General features: G+C 45.1%; 1 protein-coding gene across 1 annotated transcript; it reads right to left on the bottom strand.

Moving 5' to 3' along the window:
• Positions 1-119: 119 nt before the first annotated feature.
• On the bottom strand, positions 120-21,612 carry DIABLO (diablo IAP-binding mitochondrial protein). The gene is made up of 6 exons (XM_012476936.2): positions 21,525-21,612; positions 20,153-20,279; positions 12,010-12,141; positions 10,521-10,631; positions 10,251-10,347; positions 120-900 (listed from the first exon to the last, which is right to left on the bottom strand). Exons 1-6 carry the CDS (start codon positions 21,572-21,574, stop codon positions 704-706), a joined length of 714 nt encoding a protein of 237 aa, XP_012332359.2. The 5' UTR covers positions 21,575-21,612; the 3' UTR covers positions 120-703.
• Between the last annotated feature and the right edge of the window lie 198 nt (positions 21,613-21,810).

Genomic DNA, 21,810 nt, shown 5'->3' with positions numbered 1-21,810 from the left:
GAAGGAAGGAGGCTGCATAGGGCCCCAGGAGACACATTTTTCTCATTTAGATGCAGAAAAAATGTTACTCTTCTCGTTTGGATACAATGCAGAAATGAAAAGAAAGGAACAAGAGGCACGTGTTAGGAAGAGTCCTGTTGAGAGCACCAGGTAAACACTGCAACCCTTCCCTTAGTAGTAACAGACTTCACTGCTTGGCCTGAGCTGTCCTCACGGGGCAGTGGGGGCACATCAGAAAACACATTAGAAACACTTCAATCCTACAACTGGACAGGCTCCCCGGCCCCTGCCACAACTCGCATCCCAACAGAGGAACAAACAAACACTAAATCATTTTTCAAAATAAAAACAGGTTAAACATCTACTGAACTTAAGGGCATGACAAAAAGGACTCCTCTCTAACCCAGGTTGGCAAAATGCTTTGGGTGTGAGGTAAAAAGATGGGTGGGTAAGAGAGCAGCTGAAGAGGAGTGGGATGAAATGTTAAACAGGGTGCAGGGCCCAAGGGCTAAGAACCAGGTCCAGTGCAACCCTGAGACCACAGGAGGAGCAATGACAGCTCACAAAGGCATTTTGCCTGATTGGCCAGAGCCGGACCTGCTGCCTCTTCTCAGTGCAGAGACAGTCATGCCGACTCTGGGCAGGGTGGCGTCTGCCCCTGCTTTCTCCTCTGAGTGGGCAGGCAGGGCAATAGGCTTAGGCCTCAATCCTCACGCAGGTAGGCCTCCTGCTCCGTCTCCGCCTGCCGGTCCCCTTCCTCCTGCATTTTCTGACGGAGCTCTTTTATCTGTGCTTCTGCCAACTTGGTTTCTGCTTTCTGGGAGAGCTGGCGCACCTCCTGCACCTGCAGTTTCACCAACTGAATGTGATTCCTGGCGGTTATAGAGGCCTGATCTGCGCCTGCAAAAGATGGGACAATCGGGTTGAGTAGCTGAGCAGGGCAGAAGGCACATGTGGATGTCGGCCTGGGGGTGCTGTGGCTGTCATGTGAAGCCTTCCTGGGGTCACTTTCCTTGACCTACCAGTCTTCTCTCTGCAGAGAACCTTCTACCTCTTATGTTCAGGTCTGCATTTAACCAACAGTCAAAAACAGCATTTTTCTTCAGCTACCAGTGGCTAACATCACAATTATTAAATGCAACTCTCACAATCTTTATAGCTAATTTTTTCTTTTTTTTTTTGTTATGCTCAGTATATGACAGAACTTTATGGCTAAGTTTTAAACTACACATCATTTCTTTTTGACAGCTCGCAAATAAAATTGTCAGATCCCTTTTATCACCCTACCTAATCTTTGGAGGTAACCTCTTGGGATTTTGGGGTATTCTCATCTTTCAAAATGTGACCACACACACATGGAATGCATAGGAAAATATTTTGTTACTATAAATTTACATAACAGCATAAAAGGGATTAAACATGTTTTATAATTTTTTCTTTTCACTTGAAAATGTGTTTTGAGCTCTTACCATTTTACTTGCTGCTACTCTATTTCATCACCTGGGTATGTATATTTTATCAATTCACCTATAGAACATTTTGATCTTTTCTCACTGCACTAATAAGAACCTTCAGTACAATGTTGACAGGTAGTGGAGAATGGCAGCCATCCTCCTCTTCTGACTTTGATGAAAACACTTGATAGTTCACAATTAAGTGGGATTACTTAACCTTTATTTCATTAAGAAAATTCTATTCATAATTGTATTTAGATTCAAATCATAAATGGCTACTACATTTTATTGAAAGTTTTTTTTTTTTGAGACAGAGTCTCACTCTGTCACCAGGCCGGAGTGCCGTGGCATGATCTTGGCTCACTGCAACCTCCGCCTCCATGGTTTAAGCGAGTCCCTTGCCTCAGCTTCCCGAGTAGCTGGGACTACACACTTGCGCCACCATGCCTGGATAATTTTTTGTATTTTAGTAGAGATGGAGTTTCACCATGTCGGCCAGGATGGTCTCAATCTCCTGACCTCAGATGATGCACCCGCCTCGGCCTCCCAAAGTGCTGAGATTGTAAGTGTGAGCCACCAGGCCTGGTGATTGATATAAATAATTAAGTGGTTTTTTTCCTTTAATCTATAGATAGATGATCTCAAGTAGTGAATTACATAGTTTTTTACAATGTTGAACTATCATTCTGTTTTGAGGGTAAAGGGCTACATTTGATTTACAGCTACATTTTGAAGTGATACTGAACTATAGCCTGTTTTGGTGCTGCCCCAGTCCAGTCTGAGATCAGGGCTATGCAGGCATCATCTAGTGGTAAGAGGCGGCTTGCCATTACTTTCTATGCACCGGTACACTTACAGTAACATAGGTATTATGGTTTTAGAATATTTGATAAAACTCTTCCACAAAACATCCTAGGCCCGGTGTCCATTTTGGAGACATCAAAATCTTTGAATACCATTTCTACTTTTATAGTTACTGATCTTTTGTTTTGTTTCTGGAGATGGAGTTTCTCTCTGTCGCCCAGGCTGGAGTGCAGTGGCGCGATCTGGGCTCACTGTACCCTTGGCATCCCAGGTTCAAGCGATTCTCCTGCCTTGGCCTCCCGAGTAGCTGGGATTACAGGCACCCGCCACCGTGCCCAGCTAATTTTTGTACTTTGAGTAGAGACAGGGTTTCACTATGTTGACCTGGCTGGTCTTAAACTTCTGACCTCAAGTGATTCCCCGCCTCAGCCTCCCAAAGTGCTGGGATTACAAGGTCTCTCTCTTGCCCAGGCTGGAGTACAGTGGCACAATCATGGCTCATTGCAGCCCTGAACTCCTGGCTCTTAAGTGATCCTCCCACCTCAGCTTCCCAAGTAGCTGGGACCACAGGTGTATACTACCACACTTGGCTTTTTCTTTTCTTTTTTTTTTTTTGTAGAAATAGGTGCCTAGGCTGGTCTCGAACTCCTGAGTCCAAGTGATCCTCCTGCCTCAGCCTCCCAAGTGCTGGGATTACAGGTGTGAGCCACTGTGCCCAACTTGGTCTTATACACATTATTTACTCCTTGAGACTGACATAAAGATCATAATATTCTCATATAATTAAAAAAATCCGTATCTGTAATGATTCTTTCTGATGTTACTCTTGCACTCTCTCTAAAAAGTCATACTTCAATCCTTGCCTAATTTTTTAGTCTTTTCAAGGAAGAAGATTTTGCCTTTCTGATTATTCCTATATAACTTCTAATACTTTTTTTCTGCTCCACTTTTCTCATTTTGCCTTTCTGATAACTTAGGGAGTTGAAAAAGTTTAATTTGCTTATTTTCAGTACTTCGGTTACAGTAAACATTACCTGTCATTCATGGTGTTCATATTAACGACATGTGCTGTAAAAGTCCCTTTAAGAGCTACTTTTGGCTGCAGCCTCCCAGTTCTGCTATATACTGTGCTTGTCATCACAGTTCTAAATATTTTTAAATTTCCATTTAAATTCCTTTAGCTTGTAGTTTTTTAAGAAGCATGTCTTTAGCCAGGCATGGTGGCTCAGGCCTGTAATCCTCGCACTTTGGGAGGCCAACGTGGGTGGATCACCTGAGGTCAGGAGTTCAAGACCAGCCTGGCCATCATGGTGAAACCCCATCTTAAAAAAAAAAAAAAAAAAAAAAAAGCATGTCTTTAAACTTTGCAAACATCATAAAGAATTTTGTTTTTAGTGGTGGGGTGAAGGTTGGTGAATGTGATATATCAATTTTTTAAGTGATTTTGTTGTCTTTTTGTCACCTGGTACAAAATTAACTGTGTCTTAGAAGAATATGTAGTTTTAGAGGGGAGGGGGCAAAAAGTTTTATATTGTCTAAAAATCACTGCAAAATCAGCCTGGGAAACTTAGCTAAACTCTGTCTCTACTAAAAATACAAAAATTAGCCAGGGCATGGTGGTGTACCCCTATAATCCCAGCTACTGGGAGGCTGAGGTAGGGAGGAGGTCCTCCACTTGAGCCCAGGAGGTCAAGGCTACAGTAAGCTATGATCTTTGATTGCACCACTGCACTCCAGCATGGACCCTGTCTCTCTCTCACACACACATCTGATTTTCCTTTGTTTAATAACAACAACAACAAAAATCACAGACAGGCATGGTGGCTCATGCCTATAATCCCAGCACTTTGGGAGCTGAGGCAGTTGCATCGCCTGAGCTCGAGTTCAAGACTAGCCTGGGCAATACAGTGAGAGCCCATCTCTACCAAAAAACACAAAAAATTAGTTGGGTGTGGTGGCAAGTGCCTGTGGTCCCAGCTACTCAGGAGGCTGAGACAGGAGGATGGATTGAGCCTGGAAGGCAGAAGTTACAGTAAGCCAAGATTAAGCCACTGTACTCCAACCTGGGTGACAGAGTGGGATCCTGTCTCCAAAATAATAAATCACTCTGAGCTGGGCACAGTGGCTCAGCTCAAGCTTGTAATCTTAGCACTTTGGGAGGCCAAGGCGAGAGGATCAATTGAGCCCAGGAGTTCAAAATCAGCCTGGGCAATATAACAAGACCCCATCTCTTAAAAGAAAAAAAATTAGTTGAGCCTGGTGCATGTGCCTGGCGTCCCAGCTATATGGGTGGCTGAAATGGGAAGATGGCTTGAGCCCAGGTTGAGGCTACAATGAGCTGTGATCATGCCATTATACTCCAGCCTGGTCAACAGAGCAAGACCCTGTCTCCAAAATAAATACTGTTCTATTCCTTAACAGCTTTAATGTTTTGGGGTCTTCCTGACCTACAAGGGTGCTCAGAAAATTGAGTTTTACACACATCTCTGAGATCTCCTTGTAATTCTATCAATTTTTGCCTTATGTACATGTTTCATGATTGATAATGTCTTCATGAATTGTTCCCTGTTCTTTTTTTTTTTTTTTTTGAGACGAAGTTGCCCAAGCTGGAGTGCAATGGTGCAATCTCAGCACACGGCAACCTCTGCCTCCCGGGTTCAATTATCCTGCCTCAGCCTCCCAAGTAGCTGGGATTATAGGAATGCACCACCATGCCCAGCTAATTTTGTATTTTTTTTTTTAAGATGGGAGTTTCACTCTTGTTACCCAGGCTGGAGTGCAATGGCGCGATCTTGGCTCACTGCAACCTCCGCCTCCTGGGTTCAAGCAATTCTCCTGCCTCAGCCTCCTGAGTAGCTGGGACTACAGGCGTGTGCCACCACGCCCAGCTAAGTTTTGTATTTTTAGTAGAGATGGGGTTTCACTATGTTGACCAGGATGGTCTCGATCTCTTGACCTCGTGATCCACCCGCCTCGGCCTCCCAAAGTTGGCCTAATTTTTTTAGTAGAGATAGGGTTTCTCCATGATGTTCAGGTTGGTCTCAAACACCCAACCTGAGGTGATCCACCCGCCTCAGCCTCCCAAAGTGCTTGGATTACAGGCATAAGCCACTGCTCCTGGCCTCTCTGTCCTATTTATTGCTTTTTATCTTGAATCTTCCCTCTGATTTAGCTAATTTTAGCTAGATTTTTTTTGGAATACTATATAAAAGTGTCATTTAATAAGTTTATTGTTATTGCAATCACTGATGTTTGAAATTATTCCTATAATTTTGTATTTTTTTTTTAATTAGAGATGGGGTTTCAACATGTTAGCCAGGCTGGTCTTGAACTCCTGACCTCAGGTGATCCGTCTGCCTCCGTCTCCCAAAGTGCTGGGATTACAGAGGTGAGCCACCGAGCCCAGCCCAATTTTGTATTTTCTAATTAACAGGTTTTATTTCTTTAAACCTTTCCTGCCTCAACTGGATGTATCAAGTTTCCTCCCACTCCTAATTCTCTTTGCAGTGTTTAACAACGTCTAATGTAGTCAATGTGCTTAGCATGTTTCACTTTCCCAAATTTAATTTAAAAACTTGTTTTACACTCAGAACTTTTGAAAAAAAATCTTAGTAGCTTCTTTCAAAACTCATTTTTCCTTCTTCATAGTTCTTCCAAAAAGTGTATGCAGGTGGTACTTTGAGTCTATGTCAGAAGGTATCTTTTATTCTCACATTTTGATGGTAGTTGGCTATATATAAAAATCCTAGGTTATTGATTTATTGTCACCTCTAGTGTTGCTGAGAAGATGCCTGATGTTTGATTCTTCTTCCTTTGTAGGTAACCTATTTTTTGTCCTAGTAGTTTTTGGGATTTTGTTCTGAATCTTTTTGTTATGCTGTTATGTTTATTGTTTGTTTATTTTGTTTATAAGACAGGGTCTTGATTTGTCAACCAGGCTAGAGTGCAGTAGCCCAATCATGGCTCACTACAGCCTCAGCTTCCAGGGCCCAAGTGATCCTCTCACCTCAGTCTCCCAAGTAGCTGGGACTATAGATGCCCATCACCATGCCCGGCTAATTTTTTTGTAGAGACAGGGTTTCACCATGTTAAGGCTGGTCTCAAACTCCTGAGTTCCAGTGATTCACCTGCTTAGGCATCCCAAAGTGCTGCGATTACAGGTATGAGTCATTGCACCTGGACCAGAATTTTTGTTAAAAAAGTGAAATCAGCTCGGCGTGGTGGCCCACCCTGTAATCCCAGCACTTTGAGAGGCCGAGCCAGGTGAGTCACGAGGTCAGGAGATCGAGACCATCCTGGCTAACAAGGTAAAACCCTGTCTCTACTAAAAATACAAAAAATTAGCCAGGCATGGTGGCATACAACTGTAGTTCCAGCTACTCAGGAGGGTGATGCAGGAGAATCGCTTGAACCTAGGAGAAGCAGAGGTTGCAGTGAGCTGAGACTGTACCAATGTACTCCAGCCTGGGTGACAGAGTGAGACTCCATCTCAAAAAAAAAAAATGAAATCATAAGGCCATGCACAGTGTCTCATGCCTGTAATCCCAGCAGTTTGAGAGGCCAAGGCAGATGGATCACTTGAGCTCAGGAGTTCAAGACCAGCCTGGGCAACATGGCAAAACTCTCTACCAAAAACACAAAGTACACCTGTAATCCCAGCTACTTGGGAGGCTGAGATGGTAGGATTGCTTGAGCCCACAGGTTGAGGCTGTAGTAAGCAGTGAGCCGCGACTGTGCCATTTTATTCCAGCCTGGTGACACAGTAAGACCTTGTCTCAAAAACAAAAATCCTGTTACAACTTTGTTACCCCTTTCGATGAGTTCTAGGAAAATGTCTACTTTTTTTCAGATAATGCTTACATATCCTCTCCCTCTTTTCTCCTTCTAGATGTAAGCACATCCTCCTGTTCACTGCACCTGAGAACCCACTGCCATCTTTGTGTGGCACGACTATAATGCTTCGGTTGTTTCCACACTTCTGTTGTTTCATTCTTTGTTCTGAATCTCCGATCCCTCAGGATCACTAATAATTCTTTTTCTGGGCCAAGCGTGGTGGCTCATGTCTGTAATCCCAGCACTTTGGGAGGCCGAGGCAGGGGGATCACTTGAGATCAGGAGTTCCAGACTAGCCTGGCCAACATGGTGAAACCCCATCTCTACTAAAAATACAAAAATTATCCAGGCATGGTGGCAGGTGCCTGTAATCTCAGCTACTTAGGAGGCTGAGGCAAGAAAGAAAGAGAATTGCCTGAACCAGGGAGGTGGAAGTTACAGTGAGGGGGACAGAGTGACACTCTGTTTCAAAAAAAAAAAGCCAGGCGTGGTGGCACGTGCCTGTAGTCCCAGCTACTCAGGAGTCTGAAGCAGGAGGATCACTTGAGCCCAGGAGTTCTGGGCTGTAGTGCGCTATGCCAATTGGGTGTCTACACTAAGTTTGGCATCAATACGTTAATCTCCCAGGAGCAGGGGATTGCCAGGTTGCCTAAGGAGGGGTGAACCAGCCCACCAGCCCAGGTCAGAAATGGAGCAGTTCAAAACTGTGCTGATCAGTAGTGGGAAGGCACCTGTGAATAGCCACTGCACTCCAGCCTGGGCAAGATAGCGAGACCCCATCTCTTAAAAATAAAAAAGTAAAAAAAAATTTTAATTATTTTTTGGTTTTTCAGTATAATGACAGGACATTTACCTTTTAAAAAAAAAAATCTTTTTTTTTTTTTTTTTTTTTTGAGATAGGGTCTAACTCTGTTGCCCAGGCTGGAGTGCAATGGTGTGATCTCACCTCACTGCAACCTCTGCCTTCCAGGCTCAAGTGATCCTCCTGCCTCAGCCTCCCAAGTAACTGGGATTACAGGCACAAGCCACCACACCCAGCCCTTTATATAATAATTTTTAAGATTTGATGCTTGAGACCATAGTCTGCTAATCCTGACAACAGAAAACAAGAGTATGTTTTAATATAACAATTTTTTTGTTTTTTGAGATGGAGTCTCATTCTTATTGCTCAGGCTGGAGTGCAATGGAGCAATCACAACCTCCGCCTCCCGGGTTCAAGTGATTCTCCTGTCGCAGCCTCCCGAGTAGCTGGGATTACAGGTGCCTGCTACCACGCCCGGCTAATTTTTTATATTTTTAGTAGAGATGGGGTTTCACTATGTTGATCAGGCTAGTCTCGAACTCCTGACCTCAGGTGATCCACCCGCTTCTGCCTTCCAAAGTGCTGGGATTACAGGTGTGAGCCACCATGCCTGGCCAACAATTTTTTTTTTTTTTTTTTTTTTTAAGAGAATGAGTCTCACTCTTTTGCCCAGGATGGAGTGCAGAGACATGATCATAGCTCACTGCAGCCTTGAACTCCTGGGCTCAAGCAATCCTCCCACCCCTCAGCCTCCTGAGTAGCTGGGACTAGAGGCACGTGCCAAGCTCCAGCAATCTGCCCACCTCAGCCTCCCAAAGACAGGCGTAAGTCCCTGTGGCCGACCCATATCAGTATTTTTTTTTTTTTTTTTCTTGAGACAGAGTTTCATTCTGTCACCAAGACTTGAGTGCAGTGGAGCCATCTCGGCTCATTGCAGCCTCCACCTCCTGGATTCAAGCGATTCTCCTGCGCCGGTGTGTGCCACTACATCCTGCTAATTTTTGTATTTTTAGTAGGGACTGAGTTTTGCCATATTGGCCAGGCTAGTCTTGAACTCCTGACCTCAAGTGATCCACCCACCTCGGCTTCCCAAAGTGCTGGAATTACAGGCATAAGCCACTACCTTGGCCACCAGTTTAATAAGCGCTAGTACTAGGATATAATTTCTGTGAGCTGGCTCACAGAGTGTGGTGGCTCATGCCTGTAATCCCAGCACTTTGGGAGGCCGAGGTGGGTGTATTACCTGAGGTGAGGAGTTCGAGACCAGCCTGGCCAACATGGCAAAACCCTGTCTCTACTAAAAATACAAAAATTAGCCAGGCATGGTGGTGCATGCTTGTAACTGGGAGGCTGAGGCAGAAGAATTGCTTGAACCAGAGAGACAGAAGTTGCAGTGAGCTGAGAACGTGCCACTGCATGCACCCTGGGTGTCAAGAGTGAAATTCCGTCTCAAAAAAAAATAATTTCCGTGAGCGTACCTAGTTTCGAACCAGTCAGGTAAGATGTTCTATGATGGGCACCTTGGGGCACCAGGGTGCAGAAGACAAAGCACTGGCCGCTAGGAGAAGGAAAGGCTTCAGAATTCGACCCACTTGGCTCGGTGGCTCACGCCTATAATCCCAGCACTTTGGGAGGCCAAGGCAGGTAGAGTGCTTGAGCCTAGGAGTTTGAGATTAGCCTGGGCAACATGGTAAAACTCCATCATCACTATTAAAAAAAAACCAAAAAACCTACTCAGCTGAATCTCAGTTTGGCTGCTTACCATACCATGTCATCTTAGGTGAATCATTTGGCCTATCTGCCCTCTAGTTTCTTCATATATAAAAAGTGCCTATGAAATGCTTACCACAAAGCCTGAAACAGACACATAATAATTTGTCCTGGTTTTGCCACTATGATTCCAGGTCTCATTTTCTCTATCTGTACAAAAAGGTTCACACAGACTAATGATCTCAGGTCTCACTCAACTGTGTAATTCTATGATTAATTCACACAGACTAATGATCTCAGGTCTCATCCATCTGTGTAATTCTATGATTAACTGTTAATAAATTGTATTACCAAAAAAAAGCTCAAACTATTTAGAAGCAATCCAATTTTCCAATGGTAATAGTTTGATCATTTTTCATTTTGAAGATACTGACAACCCAGCTTCTACTGGTCTGGTCTGCAGGGGTATGCTCATTTTTTCTATTGTGGAAATAAAATGTTGGTTAATATATAGAAAATGGAGAAAAATTTCTCAAAGTTACAGCCACACAGACCATCTAATATAAAGCCCTCATTTTAGAAAACCAGATGAAAACTCAAATGGCACCTCCCTAGTTAAATAAAACCAATACAAAGCTTTAACCTACCAGTTTGATATGCAGCTTCTGCTGCCATCTCTGAAAGACCAACTGCAGTCATCCAAGTGGTTTCCAGCTTCAAGTATTCTTGTTGTTTTGAAGTCATCTATATAAAACAAGCAAAGTGCTTCATACAGCATGAGAGGTATAGCCCATTTAAATGGACTTAGAGTGGCAGATTTAGAGAACAGTCACTGATTATATTCGTTAGACTTAATAATTTAGATACCACCTGAGGCAGGTGCACTAACACAGAAGTGCCTATAACGTTTTGCTTACCTCAACTCTGGCTCCTATGATCACCTGCCACACTTCATCTTCCTCCTGTGAATTCATTTTCCCAAGTAAACTTGTATATTGTCGGTAAAGAGAAACTAAGGTATAAACGGCCTACAAATACAGAATGAATAAGTCTGAGTAAAATAAGTGAGACATATTAGAAGGAATAGAGACTTCCACCTGAAGGAAATTAAGTCCCATTATAGCAAACTGGCTCTTTCATACTGCTGCCTCACTGAAAAACTGCACTATTATCCTATGAAGTAAAGGTCTCACTCCAGGACATCAATATTTCTATCTGTAAACTTCTGTGTTTTTAAAAGCTTGTCAACAATTCAGACACAGAGAATACAATGCAAGGGAAAACTCTAAAGCCTCAGAAAAACAGCTGCTAGAAAATATATGTAAAATAAATGCAAAAATGAGACTTCAAAAATTTTGATTAGCTACTTTTTTTTTTTTTTTTTAAGATAGAGTCTCTGTCTCACCCAGGCTGGAGTGCAGTGGCACGATCTTGGCTCACTGCAGCCTCTGCCTCTTGGGTTCAAGCGATTCTCCTGTGTCAGCCTCACGAGTAGCTGGGATTACAGGCGCGTGCCACAACACCTGGCCAATTCTGTATTTTTAGTAGAAACGGGGTTTCACCATTTTGGCTAGGCTGGTCTCGAACTCCTGACCTCATGTGATCCACCCGTCTCGGCCTCCCAAAGTGCTGGGAATACAGGCGTGAGCCACTAGGCCCAGCATCCATATACTCTTTAAAAATTTTATTTTTTACAAACAGGGTGCAAAGTCACCCAGACTGAAGTGTAGTGGCATGATCAGAGCTCACTGTAACCTCAAACTCCTGGACTCAAGTGATTTCCTACCTCAGCCTCTGGAGTAAGTGGGAATACAGGCACACAATACACCATGCCTGGCTAAGTTTAAAATTTTTTTTTGGTAGAGACGGGGTTCACTATGTTGACTGGGCTGGTCTTGAACTCCTGGCCCCATGTGATGCTCCCGCCTTGGCCCCCACAAAGTGCTGGGATTACAGACATGAGCCACCATGCCTGGCCCATACTAGTTTAGATCAGTGGTTTTTAAATAATCCTTACAGAGACGCCTCTGTTGATAGACCATGGACCCCTTTATCTGTAACTGAACCACATCAGCTTGACTCCTGTTTTATATTCTAAGCTGCCATATTTAAGATTTTTCTGTAAAAAAAAGGTTCCTGGAAAAAGTCTAAAAACCAGTGATTTAAATCAGGGGTCAGCAAACTTTCTCGTGAAGGGCCAGACAGTAAATATTTTAGGCTTTGTCGGCCTTATAGCCTCTGCTGAAACTACTCAAACTCTCAAAAACAGTTATTGACAATACATAAATAAATAGGCCAGGCTACGTTTCAATAAAATACCAACATGGGCATCAGACAATTTGGTTTTGAGTCACTATTTGCTAAACCATGGTTTAGAAGATCAAGAGTTAACAAGAGGAGACATACCTTAGTATATTCAGTAATAGCTTCAATCAACGCATATGTGGTCTGAGAGAGAAAGGTAGAGGTGCTATCTGTTACCAAAGACACCGCCCTCCTCATCAATGCTTCATTACTAAGGGAATGAGGCTCCGATTTCTGAAAGACACAAACGTTGTCACTAGACCTCTAAAGCTCAAACTGAGAACTGTTTCACCAACAGGCAAGTAAAAAAAACAATTGTCATGCTGCTTAGTGTTTTAAGCTAAAACTGCACTATATTTTTGGGGGTTATATTTTTTAAGGCCTTATTTAGGCAATTTAAGACAATATAGGGAAATAATTCCAGAGTATGCTTTCTACTGACTTTCATTCTCTGCTCCAAAAAGCAAATTATTTCTTTATATATAAAATAAAATGGGGCTAGGCATGGTGGCTCACGCCTGTAATCTCAGCATTTGGGAGGCCGAGGCGGGGCAGATCACTTAAGGTCAGGAGTTCGAGTCCAGCCTAGCCAACATGGCGAAACCCCATCCATACTAAAAAATACAAAAATTAGTCGAGTGGTAGTGGTGTGTGCCTGTAATCCCAGCTACTTGGGAGGCTGAGGCAGGAGAACTGCTTGAACCTGGGAGGCGGAGGTTGCAGTGAGACAAGATCACACCACTGCACTCCGGCATGGGCGACAGAGCAAGACTCTCAAAAAAAAAAAAAAAAACCACACACACAAAAAATGCTATTGATTATAACCAACAGATTCATAAGATTACAATTCATTCATTAACAGTGTTAGATACTTGAGACACAAAGTCTCAATAGGACATTCTCTGCCCTCAAACACAGGTGCAGGGGCAGAGAGAGGAAGATGATGGGCTAACAGAACTAGAAAAATGAACACAATCATGTATCATGGAAGCGGTGGCAGGAGTATGTATGAGCTACAGTGGGGGCATGCAGAAGGGAGCAATCGGTTCTATGTAGAGTGATAATGGCTTAGAAAAGGCTTCACAAATTTGATGAGGATTAAGCTGAGTCTAAGTGGATAGGGAAGGCAATTCTGAGCAGAATGAAGCAGTAGGGTGTTGATGGGGGGACCTCAGCTATTTTATTTGATTTTTTTTGAGACAGAGTCTCAATCTGTCACCCAGGCTGAAATGCAGTGGCTCAATCTTGACTCACTGCAACCTCTGCCTACCAGGCTCAAGCAATTCTCTTGCTTCAGCCTCCCAAGTAGTTGGAATTACAGGCACCTGCCACCACACTTCGCTAATTTTTTTTGTATATTTAGTAGAGATGGGGTTTCACCATGTTGCCCAGGCTGGTCTTGAACTCCTGATCTCAAGTGATATACCCACCTTAGCCTCCGTAAGTGCTTGGATTACAGACGTGAGCCACTGAGCCCGACCTGACCTCAGCTATTTTAAAAAAGAAAAGACCAATATAATCACCTGTGGCTACCTTGACTAAATACTGGCAACTGTAATGACACATCATCCATGACTCTCTGCCTTTTTCCTCCTCAGCAAAGCACTTCTTATATCAGAACCAACAAAGAAATCAGTCACTCGGCTGGGTGTGATGGCTCATGCCTGTAATCTCAGCACTTTGGGAGGCCGAGGCAAGAGGATAACCTGAGGTCAGGAGTTTGAGACCAGCCTGGCCAACATGGTGAAACTTCGTCTCTACTAAAAATACAAAAATTAGCTGGCGTGGTGGTAGGCGCCTGTAATCCCAGCCACTTGGGAGGCTGAGGCAGTAGAATTGCCTGAACCCAGGAGGTGGAGGTTGCAGTGAGCCGAGATGACACCACTGCACTCCAGCCTGGGTGACAAGAGTGAAACACCATCTCAAAAAAAAAAAAAAAATCAATCACACCATGTTCTGTCTTGTTTTTCATATTCAGAGTACAACACTCAGAATCACTGCATGTTGAAAGCATCAGTCAAGAAATATTTTTGATATGAACAAATCAAGAACTTTATATTTCATTCAATCAAGTACAAACGGAAGAATGACATCTCTGCTCACAAGAAGCTAATTTTGTCTTAATGTTCTGTTAAGTCTTCATAATGTACTATATTTTATAATGTGTTTTCACTTGTTTCTCACAACAGTCCAGTTATTATCACTTCTTTTCTACAAGCAACAACATGGAAGCTCAGAATAGTTACGTAACTTTTCTAAAAAGTCACATCTAGACCTCAAACCAAATCTCACTCCAAAGTCTGTACCCTTCCCACTATGCTTTGCTGACTCAGGAGAGTGCCATAGGATTATCATCAAATATTAAAATATACAATATTAAGTGGCCAGAAAGGAGACAGTTGTTGGACAGGAATAAGGAAAGGTTTTAAACAGAGGTGAGACTTGGTACTAACTAAAGACTCCTAGAATCAGAATGGCCAGGCATCCTGTATAATAGGAAACAATGAGGAAGAGAATTCATTTGTTGCAGGGGATGTCCAGGAATCTAGACTTGTTGGAGCAATGGCACAAGACAGATGAGACTCATTAGGGCTCTGGAGTGCAGGGCGACTTAGCTGGATTTTAGTTCTGAACACCTCATGGAGAGCCACTCTAAGTTTTTCATTTCTCATTCTGTCACTCAGGATGGAGTGTAGTGTTGTGATCCCAGCCCACTGCAGCCTTGAACTCCTGGGCTCAAATGATCCTCCCACCTCCCAGGTAGCTAGGACTACAGACACACTACAGCCACTACACCTGGCTGTTTTTTGTAGAGGGAAGGTTGTGCTATGTTGCCCAGGCTGGTGTCAAACTCTTGGCCTACAGTGATCCTCCCGCTCAGCCTCCAAAAGTACTGGGATCACAAGACTGAGCCATCATGCCTAGCGACCACTGAGGGGTTTTAAAGAATGGAAGTGGGATTGCTATACTAAATGAATAGAGGCCCCGGTCATGTGGCCCAGAACTGAGGTAAGTGGGACTTAGGAAGTAATATAATAATTGAGAAAGGACCAATCTAAAAAAAAAAAATATTTTGAATGAAAAAATGTTGTCCCAGTTGTGGCCGAAAATGGCCTGGTTATTCAAGTGAGCGTAGTTTTAGGGCTATAGATTCATCAGCATGCAAGGATGACAACTGAAGTGAGGTACAGTAAGGCAAGGGCTCATGAGTGAGCCTCAGAAGATGCTGAAAATACTTGTGATACATGGAATTAATCTTGCTTTTGTGATGAACACACACATCAGTAGCAGGAATATTTTGCTGAAATGGAGCTTGCTGGTTTCCTACCTAGTTCTTACCATAAACCATTCAAGCTACAATTTTTTTTTTTTTTTTTTGAGACGGAGTTTCGCTCTTGTTACCCAGGCTGGAGTGCAATGGCGCGATCTCGGCTCACCTCAACCTCAGCCTCCTGAGTTCAGGCAATTCTCCTGCCTGAGCCTCCTGAGTAGCTGGGATTACAGGCACGCGCCACCGTGCCCAGCTAATTTTTCGTATTTTTAGTAGAGACGGGGTTTCACCATGTTGACCAGGATGGTCTCGATCTCTTGACCTCGTGATCCACCCGCCTTGGCCTCCCAATCAAGCTACAATTTTTAAAATGAAGTGCCCCCCCTTTTTTTTGAGACAGAGTCTTACTCCTGTCTGTTGCCCAGGCTGGAGTGCAGTGCACAATCTTGGCTCACTGCAACCTCTGCCTCCCAGGTTCAAGCAATTCTCTTGCCTCAGCCTCCCAAGGAGGTGGGACTACAGGCGCATGCCACCACACCTAGCTAATTTTTTGTATTTTTTTTTTTTTAATAGAGACAGGGTTTCACTGTGTTGCCCAGGCTGGTCTTGAACTCCTGAGCTCAGGCAATCCACCTGCCTTGGCCTCCCAAAGTGCTGGGATTACAGGCGTGAGCCACTGCACCCGACCGAAGTGCCTGTTTTTTTTTTTTTTTTTGAGACAGTGTCTCGCACTGTCGCCCAGGCTGTAGTGCAGTGGTGTGATCTTGGCTCATTGCAATCTCTGCCTCCTGGGTTCAAATAATTCTCCTGCCTCCGCCTCCCAAGTAGCTGGGATTACAGGTGTACACCATGCCATTTTTTTTGTATTATTAGTAGACATGGGGTTTCACCATGTTAGCCAGCATGGTCTTGATCTCCTAACCTTATGATCTGCCTGCCTTGGCCTCCCAAAGTGCTGGGATTACAGGCATGAGCCACTGCACCCGACCAAAGTGCCATTTTTTAATCAACTACTTAATTGACAGCTCTACCTAGATGTTTCTTAGACATCTTGAAAATGACATTTCCAAAACTGTGAATTGATTTTTTTTTTCCCCTTTCAAAACCCACTCCCCTCCATCCCACTAAATGTCAACTCCATTCATTCAGTTGCTAAGGCCTTTAAAAAAATCTTGGAATCAGCCAGGCACAGTGGCTCACGCCTATAATCCCAGCACTTTGGGAGGCTGAGGCAGGTGAATCACCTGAGGTCGAGAGTTTGAGACCAGCCTGACCAACATGGAGAAACCCCATCTCTACTAAAAATACAAAATTAGTCAGGTGTGGTGGCACATGCCCATAATCCCAGCTACTCAAGAGGCTGAGGCAGGAGAATCATTTGAACCCAGGTGGCAGAGGCTGCAGTGAGCCGAGATCGTGCTATTGCACTCCAGCCTGGGCAAGAAGAGCACAACTTTGCCTCAAAATAAATAAATAAATAAAAATAAATAAATCTTGGAATCTAAAGTGGTGGCCCTCAACCTTTGTGGCAGCAGGGACCAGTCTTGTAGAAGACAATTTTTCCATGGACTGGGTGGGGCAGGATGGTTTTAAGGTGAAACTGTTTCACCTCAGATCATCAGGCATTAGATTCTTATAAGGAGCACACGACCTAGGTCCCTCACATGTGTAGTTCACAAAAGGGTTCATGCTCTTATGAGAATCTAATGCCACTCCTGATCTGCTCAGAGGTGGAGCTCAGGCGGTAATGCTCGCCTGCCTGCCACTCACCTCCTGCTGTGCAGCCTGCTTCCTCACAGGCCACAGACCAGTACTAGCCCAGGGGTTGGGGACCCCTAATCTAGAGAATATGTGCTATAGCTGGCCTAGAGCCAGAACCTAAGCAACGCCATTTTATAAGACAAAGCTGTCTCCAAAAATGAGTTGTAACAACTGCCCCATTCTCCTTGCAATAACTGCTGACTTTGGCTTCTGTAAATAAAACTGCTAGTTTGCTCTGAAAAATGCCCACTAGGTGAAGCTTTTTTTTTTTTGAGACGGAGTTTCGCTCTTGTTACCCAGGCTGGAATGCAATGGCGCGATCTCGGCTCACCGCAACCTCTGCCTCCTGGGTTCAGGCAATTCTCCTGCCTCAGCCTCCTGAGTAGCTGGGATTACAGGCACGCACCACCGTGCCCAGCTAATTTTTTGTATTTTTGGTAGAGACAGGGTTTCACCATGTTGACCAGGATGGTCTCGATCTCTTGACCTCATGATCCACCTGCCTTGGCCTCCCAAAGTACTGGGATTACAGGCGTGAGCCACCGCGCCCGGCCTAGGTGAAGCTTTTTACCTTTTCTTATCAGTAACTGCCAGAATTGCTGGCCTTTGCTTATCAGAATAAGCGGCCCAAGCTAATTTCATCTTGGCCCCTGTGACTTTTAATAAGTAACTAAGATCTGTAATTTCCACTGCTACCCAGACAATGTGTAAACTAACGTTTATCTTGACTTCTGTAAACCACTTAGGTAGCAATCGGAGTGACAATAAGTCCCCTAGCCTTTGGAATGTCCAGAGGTCCCCACCCCCTTCCCTGCCCAGAAGGTGATTTATGGAATCCCCTGGTCCTCCGAATGTCTGAATCCCTTCAGCCCCACCCTCACCCCACACCTTCCCCCGAGATGGTTTATGGGCATAAAAGGTCCTGTCACCCTCCCTACGGGGCCGTGGGTTAGAGATACATGAGTCCCCCGTGGTTGCCAGCAATAAAGGCCCTGCAATTTGGCATACTTTTGTTTTGGTGAATTATTTTAATCTCACATTTCAATACAGCAAATACATCCCACATCCAATCCATCAGCAACTCCTGCTGGCTATGTTCAGCTAAATTCCCCTCACCTCTCCTGCTTGCCTGGTCCAAGCCACTATCATTTCACGCCTATATATGGCAAGATCCTTCTATTAGTCTTCCTAGTTCCACACAGCAACTTTTTAAAACTTTTAAAATTTAGGCCGGGTGTGGTGGCTCATGCCTGTAATCCCAGCACTTTGTGAGGCCGAGGTGGGCGGATCACCTGAGGTCGGGAGTTCGAGACCAGCCTGATGAACATGGAGAAACCCCATCTCTACTAAAAATACAAAATTAGCCAGACATAGTGGCACATTCCTGTAATCCCAGCTACTCAGGAGGCTAAGGCAGGAGAATCGTTTGAACCCAGGAGGCAGAGGTTGAGTGAGCCAAGATTGTGCCATTGCACTCCAGCCTGCCAACAGAGTGAGAGACTCTGTTTCAAAAAAAAAAATTTCCTGTGGCTTCTTTTTCAGAATAAAACCAAAAGCCTTACAATGGCCCACAAACTATAAAGCACACAATCTGAATATCAGTTAACTCTCTGGCTTCATCTATTACTGTTTCCCCCATTCCACTCCAGCCACATTAGCCTCCTTGCTCCTCAACATATCAGGCATACTTCTGCTTTTAGGTCTCTGCTCTTCTGAGTTCCTTCTGCCTGGAAAGCTCTTCTCCCCACCAGATAGTATAATGGCTTACTTTTTCAGAACATTCAGATATCTACTTCTCTACTCTACATTCAGAGTAGCTCTTTTTGACCACCTTTATCTAAAACAAACAACCCCCTCAGTACTGCCTATTCACTTACCCTATTTGTTTTGTTTTTTTCTTTTTTTTTGAGAAAGGGTCTTGCCTTGTTGCCCAGGCTAGACATCAGTGGTGAGATCACAGCTCACTGCAGCCTCAAACTCCTGGGCTCAAGCAATCATCCTCCTGCCTCAGCCTCCTGAGTAGTTGGGACTACTCAGGTGTGAGCCACCACACCTGGCTAATTTTTTTTTTTTGAAGAGACAGAGTCTCCCTATGTTGACCAGGCTGGGTCTCAAACTCCTGGGTTCAAGCCATCCTCCCACCTTGGCCTCCCAAAGCACTGGGCATCAGCCACTGTGCCCGGCCCTGTTTTCTTCTTACTATGTATTACCAGCTGATAATTTTATATTTATTTATTTGCTCCTCTTTCATCTCCACAAAGCATTTTGTGAGAGCAAGAATTTTTTGTTGTTGTTCATTCTTACATTCTCAGTACCTGGCACATAAAAGTTGTTCAATAAATTTTTGTTAAAGACTATTTTGCTGATAGATTGTAATATCCTCTTATTTCTCTCTTTTTTTCTGAGACAGAGTCTTGCTGTTGTTACCCAGGCTGGAGTGCAGTGGCAAGATCTCGGCTCACTGCCATCTCCGCCTTCCGGGTTCAAGCTATTCTCCTGCCTCAGCCTCCTGAGTACCTGGGACTACAGGCATGTGCCACCATACCCGGCTAATATTTTGTACTTTTAGTAGAGATGGGATTTCACCATGTTATCCAGGATAGTCTTGATCTCCTGACATCGTGATCCACCCTCCTTCACCTCCCAAAGTGCTGAATTACAGGCATGAGCCACCATGCCTAGCCTAACTCTTATTTCTCTCTACCCCCTTTATACAATTTGATGTGCTGTTCCTACCTGTTGGAAATAGATGCTTGGTGCCGCAAATAAAAATCAGCACCAAGACAAAGGATCGTTTAGCAATGCAATTTTTACTTTCTGCACTACAGGAAAGGTACCCTTGCTAGTCATCGTGCAAGGAGTAGCAATCTACTGCCGTTGGCTATCTAATGGGAGTACCCTTTCTGCACGAAGTAAAAAGAATTGCTTTGCTGAGAGATCCTTTGTCCCTGTGCCAATTTTTCTTTGTGGTACCAAAAAGAAAAATGTTATACATAACACTACCAAATGAGACAATCAAAATGAGAATATTAATACATCTGCTCAACTGTGAAAAGATCCTGGTGTCATACAAAGTATATCATCATGTGGGGGAAGGGATGGGCGCACTGGGTAAAAACTATGGTAGCTTGTCTGATGCTTCACTGCCCACTTGAGAGTTCAAGAGAACATAGTACACTAAGATAAGAAACACTGCACAGGGCAGTACTTTACCTGTGCAATAGGAACCGCACACAGGGTTACTCCAAAGCCAACTGCCACCGTTTTGTGCCATGGTCTTATCAATTCTGAGAAACAACGCTTCTTAAAGTTAGCCACGACAGGAACACACAGTCTGTACCTGGAAATAGAAGTCAGATTTCATAAGGCACAACTGCCAATCTGTAACAGGCTCTTGGATTTATTTGCAGGGGCTATAAAACTCAAACTCGGGCCAAGCAGGAACCTAAATGAGGATGTAGGACAGCCTTCCCGATGACAGGGCACAGTGCAAGTGGGCAAGGGCGGGCGCAGTGGGGTGTGACGGCCTACAGAGCCAGGCCAACCATCACAAGCAGGAAACCGGCGAGGGGTTTTGAAATTTTCGACAGACAACACAAGTTTAAAATGTTGCCTCAGGTAGGGCATGGTGGCTCACGCCTGTAATCCCAGCACTTGGATTGCTGGCAAGAGGATTGCTTGAGCTCAGGAGTTCAAGACCAGACTGGGCAATATGGCTGACAAAAAAAAAAAAAAAAAAAAGGCTGGGCACGATAGCTCACGCCTGTAATCCCAGAACTTTGAGAGGCCGAGGCGGGTGGATCATCTCAAGTCAGGAGTTCCAGACCAGCCTGGTCAACATGGTCAAACCTTGTCTCTACTAAAAATTACAAAAATCAGCCGGGCATGGTGGGGAGCTCCTGTAATCCCAACTACTCGGGAGGCTGAGACAGGAGAGAATAGCTTGAACCAGGGAGACGGAGGTTGTAGTGAGCTGCGATCTGGCCAATGCACTCCAGCGTGGGCGACAGAACCAGATCCTGACTCAAAAAATAAAATAAAATGTAGCCTTAAGGCTTTTTACAAGCTCTGCACCCCCGGCCTGGGTACCAGGTGTGTCTTACGGTCCCGCTACAAACGCCCAGGAGCCTGCAGCGCTAGGACGTAAGCCCCGCGCCGAGGTCCCCCGCACCAGTTCCCCAGGCCCCTTCTGCCCTCTGGGAGGACGTCCTCAGACGCTCCCTTCCCTTCCCTGGCTCCCCCACGCCGTGACCCTCCTCCTCTCCAAGTCTCCTCAGGGACTTCGAGGGGCCGACGCGAGCTGGCCGGGAGGCGGAGAGGCCCAGAGGCCCCATGAAGGCAGCCTAGGGTCTGGGAGACTCCCTTCTAGAAAATGGACGAACTAAAAAGAAAGGAAGCCGGGCTTGACCCAGGAGGCGGAGGCAGGACCGTTCTCAGTCATCCCGAGCGGGGAGAGACGCCGCGACCCGACTCGGCCGACGAGGGATGAGCGTGTAAGCAAAGCGAGCACCGTCGGCCGGGCCTCAGCGCTATCCACGTCGGTCCCTCCCTCTGGTCCTGCCCCACTGCGCGGCTGCAGCTGTACCTGAACAGTGAGGTTACGCTGCGCGACAGCCAACTCCTCAGAGCCGCCATCCCGTGCCGGGCGGACGCGGGTCGTACACGCCGGAAGTGACGTAGCTTCGTGAGCGCGGGGCGGGGCGCGGCCTCCACCTGAGAGAGCCTCGTCCCATGGCCACGCCCCCACCCAAGGACGTAGTCGGGATAGGGCAGATGGGGAGGGAGAGGGCGGGGCTTAGGGCAACGGTCGTAACGGCCGCGCCAGGCAACCAACTGCCGGAGCTTCCGCGCGGGGCGGGGCATACGCAGAG

This window comes from Aotus nancymaae, unplaced genomic scaffold, assembly GCF_030222135.1.
Source record: "Aotus nancymaae isolate 86718 unplaced genomic scaffold, 86718_ANA_hifiasm-v0.15.2.pri h1tg000021l, whole genome shotgun sequence".
Classification (NCBI taxonomy): domain Eukaryota; kingdom Metazoa; phylum Chordata; class Mammalia; order Primates; family Aotidae; genus Aotus; species Aotus nancymaae.
The sequence above is the reverse complement of the archived record's forward strand: the minus strand, read 5'-3'. Positions and strand labels throughout refer to the sequence as shown.